This window comes from Ailuropoda melanoleuca, chromosome 1 (assembly GCF_002007445.2).
Source record: "Ailuropoda melanoleuca isolate Jingjing chromosome 1, ASM200744v2, whole genome shotgun sequence".
Lineage (NCBI taxonomy): Eukaryota > Metazoa > Chordata > Mammalia > Carnivora > Ursidae > Ailuropoda > Ailuropoda melanoleuca.
The window spans coordinates 55373364-55387756 of record NC_048218.1 but is presented as its reverse complement, the minus strand read 5'-3'; the positions used below and the strand labels follow the sequence as shown (position 1 = coordinate 55387756).

The 14393-nt window shown below is 43.8% G+C and overlaps 1 protein-coding gene across 1 annotated transcript in view; it reads right to left on the bottom strand.

The window, feature by feature from the left end:
• Positions 1-2137: 2137 nt before the first annotated feature.
• Positions 2138-14393, bottom strand: part of TMPRSS7 (transmembrane serine protease 7) — a 36234-nt gene continuing 23978 nt past the window's right edge. Inside the window, exons 12-18 of the mRNA XM_034669615.1 lie at positions 12768-12875; positions 10344-10454; positions 9428-9544; positions 8352-8523; positions 6550-6818; positions 4842-4978; positions 2138-3017 (exon numbers count right to left, since the gene is read on the bottom strand). Of these exons, the coding sequence (XP_034525506.1) occupies positions 2847-3017; positions 4842-4978; positions 6550-6818; positions 8352-8523; positions 9428-9544; positions 10344-10454; positions 12768-12875 (1085 nt within the window). The 3' untranslated portion in view covers positions 2138-2846. The remainder of the gene's footprint in view (positions 3018-4841; positions 4979-6549; positions 6819-8351; positions 8524-9427; positions 9545-10343; positions 10455-12767; positions 12876-14393) is intronic.

Sequence of the window (14393 nt, the reverse complement as noted above, 5' to 3'; positions counted from 1 at the left end):
GAGGAAGAAAGAAATGTTTCTCCTGTGAGGTAGAACCAAATTTAGATTAAACAATTCTTGATGGAAGTTAAAGATTTTTGGATGAGAAACCAAATTCTACATAGATTTGTTTTTGCCATTTCTTTAAAATCTCTTTCTATAAGGGTAGCTTTTTAAAGGGTACTGTTCTTTTATAAAGTTATTCAAATATGCTTTTTAAAGTATACCGTTCTTGCATAAATAGTTCTTTTTAACACAATTTCAAATTATTATTGACTCAATTGCTTTAGTTAAAGGAGTAAAATGTAAATACTTTTAAGAAATTAAAAACTACTTGTTGCCAAGACTTGCTGACCAGTACAAGATTTTGAATTTTGCTTTTCTTGTCATAGTACTTGCTATTTTTCTTCATCTCTCCTTTGAGAGCAAATACTTTCCCAAACGATTATTGTATAAACCGAAAAATAAAGTAACATCATCTAAGTGACATCAGCAAAGCACCAAAGCATCTCATTCCCTTCAGACAGGCATATGTTTCTTGAAAGCACAACAGCACGTAGCCATATGTTGTCAGGTTACAAGCACTACCACTGTAAACACAGGCAACTGGGTCAGCCTCTCAGACCAATCAAGCAGAAAACAACTGGTTTGTGATGTTGCATTTTGCAGATTTGAAGACACTGTGAAGGCGGGCAAGATACCCCAGTAGTCTGCAACATGGAAATGCTCCTGTCTTGGTTTATGGAGGCCATTCCACTCTGCCAACTAAATCAGTCTTTGGATTTGCCTCTATTCATGCTTTTGTAAGAATAAAGTATATAGTTCCATGTCATCCTGGCATCTTGGCATAAAATAGCCAAGTAAGTTAGGTTGGTGTTTCTGAACCTTTTCTCCACCCCTGCACTGCTGAAGAACATGGTACCCTCACATTTGTGCAAGCACATGCCTACAGTGGTAGCGTGTATGTGTGGTTTGAAAAGTTCCCTGCGATGAATCTGATAGATCATGCTAGCCCTCCTCCATCTCCTGAGATCATGAACTTACTCAAGGTGTTGGTGAAGTTTTTAAATAGTAAATCTCCTTAGAATTGACCATGAATAATAAGTACAATTCAGGGACGCCTGGGTGGCTCAGTCGGTTAAGTGTCTGCTTTCAGTTTAGGTCATTGATCCCAGGATCCTGGGATCCAGTCCCACATGGGGCTCCCTGCTCAGCAGGGAATCTGCTTCTCCCTCCGCCTGCCACTCCCCCTGCTTGTGCTCACTCTCTCTCTCTCTTTTTCTCTCTCTCTAGCTCTCTTTCTGGCAAATAAATGAAATCTTAAAAAAAAAAAAAAAGTACAATTCACCTAGTACCTAGGTCATAGCAATCCCAGGCAAAATAAACCTGGTTTTAAGAACTGTCAGCGTAATTCGTTCTTACACAGTGAATTTAGTAGCTAAGTCCCACTTTGTGAATTAAAGGGTACACTTAGCTCTCTGAATTGTACTATGCCATAGCTCGTTTACTCAATCCATTGGAACCAGTTCAGAAAGGTAGCATTAAAATGTTGGGTCTTTTACCTGAAGGAAACAGTCTTTTGGCAAATTAAAATATATTCTGTGAACTGGAAATTATTCACTATTTCAGGGATATTAAACCCACATTTCAGTTTTTCTGTCTGATCCACAGAATGACCCCTTTTGCGCTCTCTCTCTCCTTTTACTGTTACGCTGGGATCTTCTGAAGCCCCACGAAAACCATTTTCATTATTCTGGACCCTACTTAAAAATAGCATTGTTATTACTCCTTTGACTTTGTCCCAGGGAAAACAAATGATATCATTCTTCTCCTTCCTACTGTTTTCACCTAGTCAGTGGTATTGTTAAGTCTAGCCTCTGTTCATGGAAAGTTTATTCTGAGATCAATTTTGAAACCCTCGAAATTAATAAATCAATAACGATGATGTATTGAGCAGTCCTAGAGGTTTACAACCATGCTAGGTATTATAATGCCCTGAAAATAGAAGTAAGTCTAGGCCATTGGAGTTTTAGAAAAAAAAAAATCAGAAGCCAAATGATAATCTGAAAATTTTGACTTTCAAAACAATCATCTAAAAATTCCCTTATCATTCAACTCCTGACCAGCATTATCACAATTGCTTAAATCCCATGTAAGTGCTTTCAATCGAACTACCATGATCCTTCATTCCATGATTTTACTGAATATAGTTCCATGGCATCCTGGCATCTTGGCATAAAATAGCCAAGTAAGTTAGGTTGTTAGTTTTGTTACTCACTTGATTGGTTCCTCTGTACATAATATTACCCTGTGCCATGGCTGAAGAAAGTCTGTTATGTGCTTAGACAAAATTGGATTAGAAACCAACAATAGAAATACTACCTTTGTCAATAACTGAGCTTGGGTTCATTTGCATTTATGAAAGAGACATTTTTGTGCATTTACTTTTATTAGAACACTGAAATCAGGCATTTTTAGTGGAATTTTTTATTTTAATACATCAGAATTTGCCTAAATCCTTATAAATATCTGTACCTTGAATAGAAACATAAATTTAAGAATGGATTCCTGAGCACCTCACCCATTTCTTATCTTATTTAGATCCTGATTCATGGCATTACTTTAGGTTTCCTCCATTTCTGAATCAATGTCCCCTTGATGCTTAAGAATGAATTCAGCTCTATCCTTGAGGCAACTTTTCATGGGATAAAATACATATTAATTTCTCTGTCTTTCAAAAAATACCAAATGTAAGCAATCTGAAATTTACAGAAGAAAAAAATTGGGTCTTCTTTTATGGATAATTACTGCTTTCTTTTTTAAAGAATCTATCACAGAAATCATAGTCAAAACTCCAATCTGTACTTTTACAAAAGAGAAGGGACATATTTATGAATCCAGGGAACAAAGTTTGACACTCTTGTGTAAACACCAGGAAAGTTCGGTCTTCCGCATCCATGTCCCCAGCTAACGATGCCAGTCAAAATCCATTTTCCATCACTTTTTCTTCGACAAGATAAAGGCCCACCCGAATCTCCCTACACAAAAAGATAAGGTAAGCAGGAAGTACCTTTCTCCAGTGATCCTCAATTTTATCATTAATGTGTCTAATGGATTGTATCAAAACTCCCGTTCTGGAAAGTTTTCACTTGGCTAATTATTATGTAGTTTGCAGAAGGGTCAGGAAATACTGTGAAACTTCTAATGTCATTTTAGAATTTTTCTTCCTAAAATCAAAAAGCTGCATTTGTCACAAGAAATGTAATTCCTTAGGCCAAGAGTATCTTTAGAATATTCTTGTAGGGGAAACAACTCTCACACCCCCCCAAACAAAGAACCACCCTCATTAGTAGTGGAGGTAGCCATGGTAGTAGTAGCAATAACAGTGGCTAACATTTATTTAGCGGGAGCTGTCTGCCAAGCACTATTTGGGGTCATCATTTCGCCCTGACAACAACCTCAGGAGCCAGGGTTATCTTGGAAAGTTGACCTCTGCCTCTGGGCCATGCAAAGTCAGCGGGTGGGTTGGCTCCGGATTCTCACAGTGAAGAACCACACCCGAGGCAAGCCCTACGGCTCACTGGCCCGCGGCCGTCCCAGGACATATCACCCTCGTTTGAGAGTCCCTCCTGATATCTCAACTCCACAAAGCAAAGACGAAAATAATTCAAAGTGTAAACACAGTTCCTACAGTATCCATCCTTGAAATTATACCATCTGGGCTTTATTCTTCTAGTTTGGAGGACAGGTAAAGCTGCAACTTAGCTAGAGGCAAAGATAAAAAAAATTCCGAATTTGCCCCCGAGTCCCACCCCCCAATTCCAAACCTGATTAGGTGAATTCTGACTGGTAGAGAAACTGGACTCTCTATTTCAGTTATCTCCGCACCAGCCCTACTAAGTCTAAGTTGACCTGTAAATTTAGATGGCTTTGGGAGAACAGGGCTCTAGAACTGATTAGCCTCAGGAAGCAGCCAAAACACAGCAGCTTTAGCATTAGACAGATAAGGGTTCACATTCCAGCTCAGGTATATACTTACGAGCTGTGTGACCTTGGGTAATTTGCTTACCCTCTCTGTATCCCAGTTTCCTCTTCTGCAAAATGGGCGTGAAAGAAAGACTTGAATGAATTTACCTAACGCATCTAGCACAATGCTTGCCACAAAATAGGGGCTCAGAAGATAAAATCCACCAGATAGTAAGATGAGTTTTTGTGGATAGTGCCTAAGGTTGTGGAGAGATGGAGGAACAGCTCCCACTGCCCTCTTCATCCTCTAAATCATCTGTTCACTTTTGGCAATCATAGAGCTATCTGCATAGGTTGGAATCTGGGACTTAGAAATGTCCCCGCGAAGACGAACTCCAACTTGACCACTGTCAGGAGGCCTAACCACAGGCATACGAATGAGTGCTCTGTCACCTCTCCCAGCCCCCTCTCCCCTCCCCCAGCCTATGCATCAAAGGAGCAAGTGAATAAAACCCTGATATTTCAGAAGGGAAGTGGCTGCTAGCCATCCTAAGACAGTGTGTGTGTGTGTGTGTGTGTGTGTGTGTATGTGAGAGAGAGAGAGAGAGCTGCTTTCTTTTTTAGTTTTGGTTTATAAGAAATTAAATCATGGAAGAATGATAAATCCCAGCCTCATTTTCTAAATGTTGGAGGAAAATACATGGTAACCAGAAAACTGAGTTTTATAGACCTAATTACTTAATCACCTTTCCCTGGTCTTAGACAATTAGATTATAATTAATATCTGAATTAAGGGAAATACCTGTCCTAGTTATCTCCCAGTGTTGCACAAGTTAAACATGAAAGCATGTATGGAAAGCATAACATCTTGGCAAAGGAAAGGTGCAATGACTTACCCGGCAAGCATCTCTCTTGCCTGACATGACCCCCGCACAGAGCATCCTCGAGGTGATGATTCCATAGGTGGAAACACAGAGGGTTTGATCAATGAGCTCCACCTCTGCTTGCTGCAAAACAGGGGAGCCTTTATTGTCTGGAAAACACATTGCAAGTAGAAATCATGGTAACCATTACACTCATTCAGGCTATTAGACCATCTACTCACATTATCTCCTTATCCTCAGAATAATTTTTTAATGTAAATTCTTTTATAATCCCCATTTTGCTGGTGAAGAACTAGAAGCCGAGGAGGTTAGAGGGAGTGCCCGATGGCAGCTCACAGGTAACAGAGCAGGATCCAGACCCAAGGTCTGACTCAATCATCAGAGCCCCTGAGCCGTATTCCTTCACTACGTACTTCCTGCTGCTGGTAGCACTGTGAATCCCAACAGTTACCAATACTTACGAGTCCAGAGGCCTGCTCCTTAAATGGAGCAGCATAATCTGATATATGGGAGAGTCCTGGGAACCATAAAAACATAACAGTTTTGTTATAGCCCTTTCACTTCCTTTTTATCCTGTCTGGCTAAAATGATTCAGAAAAATAAATACACTCACACTCATGCTTATAAGGAAATGTCTCATGATAAGCTGGCTGAATAGTCTCTTCCCTCCTGTGATACAGGATAATATAAGTAAAGCCCGGAGACGGCCCTAATAGGTTACAAGTGTTGGAGCTGGGAGCCACCCTCCCTCATTAGGGTCCTGAGATCCCAGCAGGCCACTGTGATGGCCTTAACTAGGGGCTGGCAGTGAGCCCTGGAGAAGCTGCCCGCAAGGAATCTTTAGAGGGTGTCAAAACGAGGCCAAGGGTAAGATTCAAGGTTTGCAGAAAATGCTTCTGTCCTAAACCCTTGGAAAGGGCTGCACGAGAATCTGAGATGCGGGTGGGAGACGAAGGGAAGCATCAGCTCCGGGGTGGTCCTCACAAAGCTGTGGCTGCTTCCCCTCACTGCATATTCAGAATCAACCTTGAACCCTAGACCATGAAAAACCTCAACAGAGCAGATGTAGGGACTTCCCTACCACTCTGACCTTTGTGCATAATGACAGAGATGGCAGCTAGGGTGAAGGGATTGTAAAGAGGCATCCCCTCTGGGCCGTCTGATTCTAGGCTGATGGAACCCTCGGACCTGAATCTGCAATCTGGGGAGCTAAGGGCAGGCTGGCTTTCAGCCCTGACTTTCTTCTGCCTGGCGAGTTGCCCTCATGATGGACATACTTGCATAAGCCTCCAGACAGTTGCCTGTGACTTGACACAATAGGGTGTATGTGTATGTGGGGGGGCGGGTGTCCTCTTCTTTAAGAAAAGGAATCACTTCTTTGGGTGAAGGTAACCTAAACGTAAAAAGGAATTGTTCTTCTATAGTGGAAAACCTAGCAAAGTTTGAAAAGGGCCCATACCATCTATCCAATCTTGCCTTGCTCATAGACCACCCCCCCACCGCCTCCCATTATAAGCTGCGTCTTTCTTCTTTTGGGTAAGGGAAGAACATCATAAAAATAGGAATAATAACACTTTCTTCCATTCTACTTCTTCGAATTATCAGGAGGCTCAAATGAGACCATTCACAAAAACCCTCTCTGTGAACCCCAAAGCACTACGTCAGTGCAAGTTAGTATTCTCTGGAGGGGGAGGGCATGACCAGTCACTCATTCACACACCTGCTTCGTGCCTTCGCCCCCAGCCAGTTACCCAGCACTTCTCCCCACTGCGCACTTTCTGGCCAGCAGGAGGAATGCATATTGGCTGAATGAGCTGTTTCAGGGTCCCGGGCCAGGCTGTACCGAGCTGTAGCAGAGCAATATCATAGTCAAAGGTCTGACTGTTATAGTACTCATGGACCACAATTCTTTTCACCGGGGAGACAAACTTGGCATTCCCCTGCACATACATCCCAAGGTGAGCAGTCCACGGTGTGGGGTCTGACAACCTGGCAGAAAAGGAAGGAAGCATGAAGTCAGTGGCCAGGGTCTGAAGAACCATCCAGGGTTTGGACACAGGCCCTCTACAGACAGCTGAGCGCTGAGGGAAGGAGGCCTGCATTCTAGTTCCTGTGGTAGTCCTTAGCTCTGTCCACTGACATGGCAAAAACCACAACTTTTCTGAGCCTCCCTTGTCTCCTAGTAAAACCAGAGATTAAGGTATAGCGGGGGTGGTGCATGGTAGCTATGTTCCAGAAAATTCGCTCCCCCATCCTAAAGAACTGCTGGAAATTCTGTTGGCCCTGCTATCTCATGAACCACACACAGGTCAAGAATGTGACTGAATTCTTTTGTTACATTCTTCCTATTCATGCTGACATTGGCATTTGATGGGGACAGACAGGGCCGGCAGGACAGTGGTCTGGGAATCCTTTTGCCAATTTCAAATAATATGAATCCCAAGAGAGGTTAGAAATCAAAGTGTGATAAGGAGGAATTTGATGAAATTCCTTCTTGTCATCTACCAGAAGCCTGAAAGATCACTGCCACAACTGCTCAAGCATGACCATTCACAGGGGCCCAACTCTCTGTCGGCCCTTCCAGAACTCTACTTGCACAGAGTCACTGAGGGTCTTGCCGTCTCCATGTGAGACTACACAGCAGCCCTGTTCTGGTGGGGTGAAGAGATTGCGAAAGCTTTGCAAGAAAAATAAGGACAGAGTCCAAAGAGTGGGACTGGAGAACCAACTATGTGATTGGAGGGTTGCAATCCAGTACCACTCGCTGACCTCTGAGGAGAGGAGAGGGGCTGGAGGTTGAATCCACCACCAACACCAATGATTTAATCAATCATGCCTGTGTAATGAAGCCTCTGTAAACCCCAAAAGGACAGGGTTCTGGAGCGGGCATGACAGCTTCTCCCCCTTTCCCCAAACCTTGCCTTGTGCATCTCTTCCCTCCGCTTGTTCCTGAGTTATACCCTTTGACAATAAACCAGTGATCTGGAAAGTAAACTGTTTTTCTGAGCTCTGTGAACTGCTCTAGCAAATTAATTGAACCTCAGGAAGGGATGGTTGGAACCTCCAATCTATAGCTGTTGAGCCAGAACTATGGTGACAACGTGGACTTACAACTGCTGTCTGAGAGGGGAGGAGGGACAGTCTTGTGGGTCTGAGCCTTCACCTGCTTTATCTGATGCTATGTGCAGGCAGATAGGGTCAGAACGGAGTTCAATTGTAGGGCACTCAACTCATGTCAGAGCTGCCTGGTGGTGTGGGAACCCTCCCCCCAACCACCACTTTGGAAACTGGGTGCAGAATCATTACCCTTCCACTCTAACTAGAAGTCCAGTGCCCATTCTCCACACACACACACACACACACACACACACACACACACACTCACACACACACACACCACACCACACCATTTAAATAGTTCGGACGTTCCCAGCAGGCAGCTCCACTCCACAACTTGAGGGCAGATGTCCGGTCTGGGGTCAGACAGCGTGCCATCCTAGAGCAAGAACTGGGAGGCCCTACCTGTTTCCATGGAAACAGTGGGCTGCAGAAAGAAGCCACTCCCTGGAGATGACCGAGGCTGCGCAGTAAGCGGATCCGACAAAGTGGAGGCTGACTTGCCACGGCCAACCCCCTTCCTGGGTGTCGGTGCCCCCAATGATGCGGTGGAAGGTGGAGGAGCCCCTGCTGCAGCCTTCAGGAAAGGAAGGGCCACGTGATTTAAAAGCAGACTTGGAAGAAACACTGGAAATTAAGTCACATTTCCAGCTTCATTGGGACCTGAGGCACCAGGCAAGCAAATTGAAACCTCTTGCTTATCTAGAGAAAAGGCGCTCCCAAGCCACTCCCTCCTGAGAACAGGAGGGACACACAGTCTCCATACAATAAAGCACATTGATTCAAGGAGGAGGGGACATGTTAGCAACGGCTGCCCTGATACGAGCAGTGAGCAGTAGCCGTGGGGCTTAGATTATAAGAGAGGAAAGATTCGTTCCAAATGCAACAGAATTGAGTGTGTCTTTGGAGGCTTGCTGATTTGAGAGAAAGCATTCGGGAGAGAATTTCTAAGCCCAAGACAAATGAAAACCTATTAAGAAAAACTAGTTATCAGAACAATTATTTTCCAGGGCAAACTGTATTGATAACGATGCATTACTACCACGTTGCCAGCTGGCCAGTTAGAGAGGACATACTAACATAGGGCAAATTACAGTCCTCAGGGGGTCGCTAAAGAAAAAAGCCGCACTTGGTATCAGTGATAACATAAGGCCTAAATAATAGTCACCCACGGTGTTCCAGTATCTGTTTCTCTTCTCGTGGACTTTTTACTTAGGTGCTTCTCCCTTGATTAGAGTTACCAGAAAGTGAAAGTTCTCATTATAAACACCTGATGCTTTCATGCTTGTTATCAAGGAAGCAGACAGAATCCTCTCCAGAGTTTTTAATTCTGAGATACCATTTCAGATGCAGTTCACCAATATTTATTATTCTTCCCTGGACCCCAACTTTTGCCAGGGGGATGTACCCCAAGAAGGGAATGAAAATGAACACGTGGAAACTGAGGAAGGAATACAGGGAGTCGGAAGGAATGTACTCACTGCAGCCTTCTTCATCACTTCCGTCTGGGCAGTCCACAGTCCCATCACACTGTGCATTTTGTTTCCTAAAGCAAATATTATTGCCACACTTAAAAGTCCTGTCATTACACGGAATGCCTAAAAAAGAACAAAAGAGGGAAGAGTTTTTCCTGCCCAGAAACAGACTCGAGGGAATGACACGCAACTCCCATCCTCCAAGGATGGTGTAGCCGTGGCATGGGTATTTGCTGCTCTGGGAAACATGGCAGAGGGCGACGAAACAAGCCCATGGGGACCAGTCCCCTCACCTCAGCAGAGCCATCGGAAGGCAGGCAGGTGCACCTGTTGAGAATCAATTTGATGACCCCTCCTTTCTTTCACTAGAGGTGAGATTCAAAGCAGTTGGCCATATCGGTGGCTTTAGGCCATAGCCTCTTTGCTATTAATTATTTTGTTCTGTTCTCCAAGAAAATTTTGAGCAAACATCAATACCATATTCAGTCCTTTCATCGCATTATGGAGAAAATGGGCAGCCTTTGTGAATCACAGCACGTTTGTTCACCACTCCAGCAGTATGTGTTTCTGCAGGGGCTGGAATAGAACATGTCCCATCACGGTATCTGGCAAGTCCTGCTAGATCACGTCCTCAGCATCCTTTACTCTCGAGCAGCATTAAAAGCAAATAAGCAACGGAAATCTTCCAGTATTCACACACACACACACACACAGACACACACACATGCACACTCAGTGACCAACTGTCCCGTTTTGCCTGGGGCCAAGAGGATTCCAGGGACCTGGGATTTTCAGTGCTAAAACTGGGTAAGTCTTGGGAAAACTGGGGCAAGTCAATTGCCCTGAGCCCCCAGAGGTATTTCAGTTCCGACTTAGCAGAGTGTACAGGAAGCACAGCAGCGTGCAGAGGACTCGCCCTCACTTTGAGTGCAGTTCTGCTCGTCCTGGCCGTCCTCACAGTCCCTGAAGCCATCACAGACCAGACGGCCGTGCTGCCTGAAGGAGCTGGTGTTGCAGGCAGGCTTAAGAGTCACTAGAATGAGAACAGACAGAAAGCTCATGAGCCTGAAACATCAGCAGGCCTCTGAGAACCAGCAGTGCCCCTCTAATGGTGCAAACGGTTAAGATGACTTACATCAAATAAAAAGTGTGTTTTCCTCAAACCTGACACCTGCGTGAGACAAGCGGAGGCTGCAGCTTGGCTGTAATTCCTAGTGCTCTGAGTTTCTCAGGTCTGGTTTTTGCTTTTGCCTAAATGCATTCAAGTCTGGCAATTTGTTTACTTAATGACAATTAAATGCATTGGGAGATTTTCTTTTAAGGAAAATAAAAATGATAAGCTGTTATCTAAATTAAACCTCTCTGGGGCGCCTGGGTGACTCAGTCCGTTCCACTCTAACTCTTGATTTTGGCTCAGGTCATCGTCTCAGGGCATGGAGACTGCTTAAGATTCTCTCTCTTTCTGCCCCTCCTCTCTCGCTCTCTCTCAAAAAAAAAAAAAATTAAATAACTAAATACTTAAAATTGAACTTGTCTGCCTTCCTAAACAAAGTGGGAGTGTCCTTACAGTGAGGATTTTGTCTTATTCATCTTTGTACTTCAGGCCCCTGATTACACAGTAGGTGCTCATTAAGGTTTTGTTGAATGTATTAACCACAGGACAACAGGTTTATCTTAATCTGCATATAAGGAAAACTCTCTTTAAAATGATTTTGTCGTGGGTGATCCATTTCCTGGATTAAGAAACACCACTGTAAATTATCACAATTTTTCTTCTTTGGAACATCTTCATGAATTGCCTTTGGACAAGTGACAGGACAGGCACAGTTATAATAGCAAACAGTCTTGGGAGGTATGATTCCTTAGACATTTCTGGTTTTGTGAAAAGTGATCATTTTTGTTACCTGCTCTCGTGTTTTCAGTGGCATCTGTTGTTAGGGGCCGGGGGTAGGGGGAAGGACATGACTGCCCTGAAATGCTCATTGAGCTTCTGGGTGTACCTAGGTGACTCCTAGAGAATAGTTTCCAAAATGGCACAATGAGAAATAATGATTACCAAAAACAGTCCTTCTTATAAAGTAACAATAATCATTTCTGTTTGGAGCATTGTAACAGGGCATGGTAATAATGTAAAACATACCAGCAACCTCGCCCACTATATAATGGCCAGCATTTATTTTTTTTTAAGCAACGGAAAACCCTATAGATTGAAAAGGTCAATGAGCCCTAAGTTAAGGGAGTTTTATTTTGTTTTGTCAAAAGAAAGAAAGAAAGAAAGAAAGAACGAACAAAAGAAAGAAAGAAAGAAAGAAAGAAAGATGTAGGGCCATAGGTTATTTTTCATGAATATAAGTTTTTCACAGTTATATTAACTGTACTCTTTCTCCAAGAATATGAAAGAAATTAAATAGCTTCACCATCGCAATTGTATTTGAATTAAACTCTGGACCTTTAGGAGAAAGTGTTGTCAAAGTTGTCACATGGTCTGGTGAACTATCCTCCCCGTGTTTCTCTCTGAAACAGGAGGTAGACTCAGGAATGATGTGCAAATAGTAATGAAAAACCAAGAGAGAGACTCTCTGTCCAAAATAGGAATGTCCAATACCCTGCTCCTTGGTCGTTGCAGCTGTGACATTGCTGCAAACTATACAGGTAATAGTAGTAATAATTCTCCCTTCACAACACCTGTGTGCCATGAACGAATGCGCTGAAAGAGCTGACTTCTCTGCAGATCTGGGCTGCTCCCTAGATGAGAGATCTGTGCTTTAAAATAGGATTGTTAGTTGAGGACTGTGGGTCATTGAATTACTAGCCACCGATCTCACTCCCTGTGGTAGTATTATACATCTCCACCCTCGCCATGGCCCCAAAGTGTGCAGGATAAGCTTCCTGCCCCTTGACTGTGGCCTTAGCTCTAGGACGCACTTTGGTGGAATATGATGTAAGTGATGGTGTGGCAGTTCCAAGCCCAGAACTTAAGAGGAACCACGTGGTTTTGCTCACCCATCCTTTGCTTCTACCACTGCCATGGCCAGCCCACTAGTTCAATGAGAAAAAGAGCCATGAACAGTAGACCTGACCCCAAACAGGAAAGAAGCAAGCTTAGGAGGACCTACTGCTTAAAGCAGAGCCACCCAGCGGAGGCCAGCCTAGATGAGTCGGATCTCAAACAACCCATGGATGCATGGTCCAAAATACATGACTGTTGTCAGGCACTGAGTTTTGGGGTAACTTGTTATGCAGCAATAGATAACAGCTGCAAAGGCCCAGGATATACACCAGCAGCAACAATGGCCTTGGAGGTTACTTATTCATAAGAAAGCCATAGCACAACTTGAATACCCACCACAGAAAAGTTCGTCACTTTCATCAAAGCAGTCATTTACTCCATCACATCGCTGGGCCTGAGGGACACACAAGCCCGAGGAGCATCGAAAAGATCCAGCAGGACAGGCTAGAGACAATAAAACACAGGAAGTCTTGTGCGAGTCCCTAAAAGTCACCAGACCACATGAACAAAGAACTATGAAGCATTTGGTGCTTGAGGAGTTGGCAATGTAGCGATACTAATTATACAATTTCCCCAGCAAATCAAGCTATAGGTGATAACTGAACGACAAAAAAGGTGAATTTAGGAGAACAGAGAAAGTAAACTAATCCACCAGAGGCTCTGAGGGGATATGCATCCAGCTCACGTATGTAGTCAGACTTCTACTATCTCCATTTTTCACTCAGCAATCCGGCTTTGTCATTGGCTCGGAGAAAGTGAAAGCTAGAATACACTTCAGAGAGTCCAGCAGACTTCGCGCGCAGTCTTTAGACTCCCCGGGGAATTACAGATGGCCTTCCAGTGTCTCTGAATCCTATATGATCGGATCCACTGTTCTGAGGAGTCTGTGCTTTTAATTACATTATCAAGTGATCTCTGTCCCCAAATACACCAGTAACCACTGATCTTAGACACTCGGACCTAGAGAGATTAGCGACCGGCCTCAAAACTCAGGACTCCTGCCTTCTATCTCCCAGTCCGCTTCAATCAGGCTGCTCGTCAAAGATCCATTCCCTGCCTAATCTTGAATCACAAATCCTGGGCTTATCGCCAATACATTAGAAATAATAAATCCTTCTTCGTTGTTATGTTCTGCATATTTGCAGTCCCCACAAATTCGTATGTTGAAATCTTAGTGCCCAATGTGATGATGTTAGGAAGACGGGCCTTAGGGAGGGAATTAAGTGATGAAGGCAGAGGCCTCAGGAATAAGATCGATGCCTTTATAAAAGAAGCCCCGCAGAGCCCCCTCACCCACTTCCACCACGTGAGCATACAAGAAGCCTGCGACCCAGAGAGAGCCCTCACCTGACCATGCTGGCATCCTGATCTCAGACATCCAGCCTCCAGAACTGTGAGAAATAAATTTTTGTTCTTTATAAGCTACCCAGTCGTGGTATTTGTTAGAGTAGCCGGAACAGACTAAGGTACTCCCTTGTGCCAAAGAATGGGGAAAACACATGGTCAGGTCAACCGCTATCTCACTGGCACACGATGGAGAGGGTGGGTTTCGAGAAAATATTCATGGTTTGAAAAAGCAATTGAAAAGAAGATGGCTCACTATTTACCTGGTATTCTTGCTGGAAATTGTAATGTTCTGATATTCAGAACTACAATATTCCAGATCAAGAAGCAGGTATATGGGCAAAGAAGAAGGTTCTAAATGAGCTTCCTCTCAAGTCTTATCCTCAAGGGCTCCCAAGTGGTTAACCCTTACTTTTCCCCTTTTAAAATGGGTTGAGAATTTCCTGAGTCAATATCTATTCTCTTCAGCTCTAAAGACTTCCCTCAAACACTGACAACCACTTCCCGGCCACTATCCCCATGGTTCTCAGTGTGGAGTACAACATTTTGAGGGTTGATGTTGAATTCTCTTTGACCGACCAGCTCTCCCTACACGTCATGGGCTAAAGTGAGTCACAA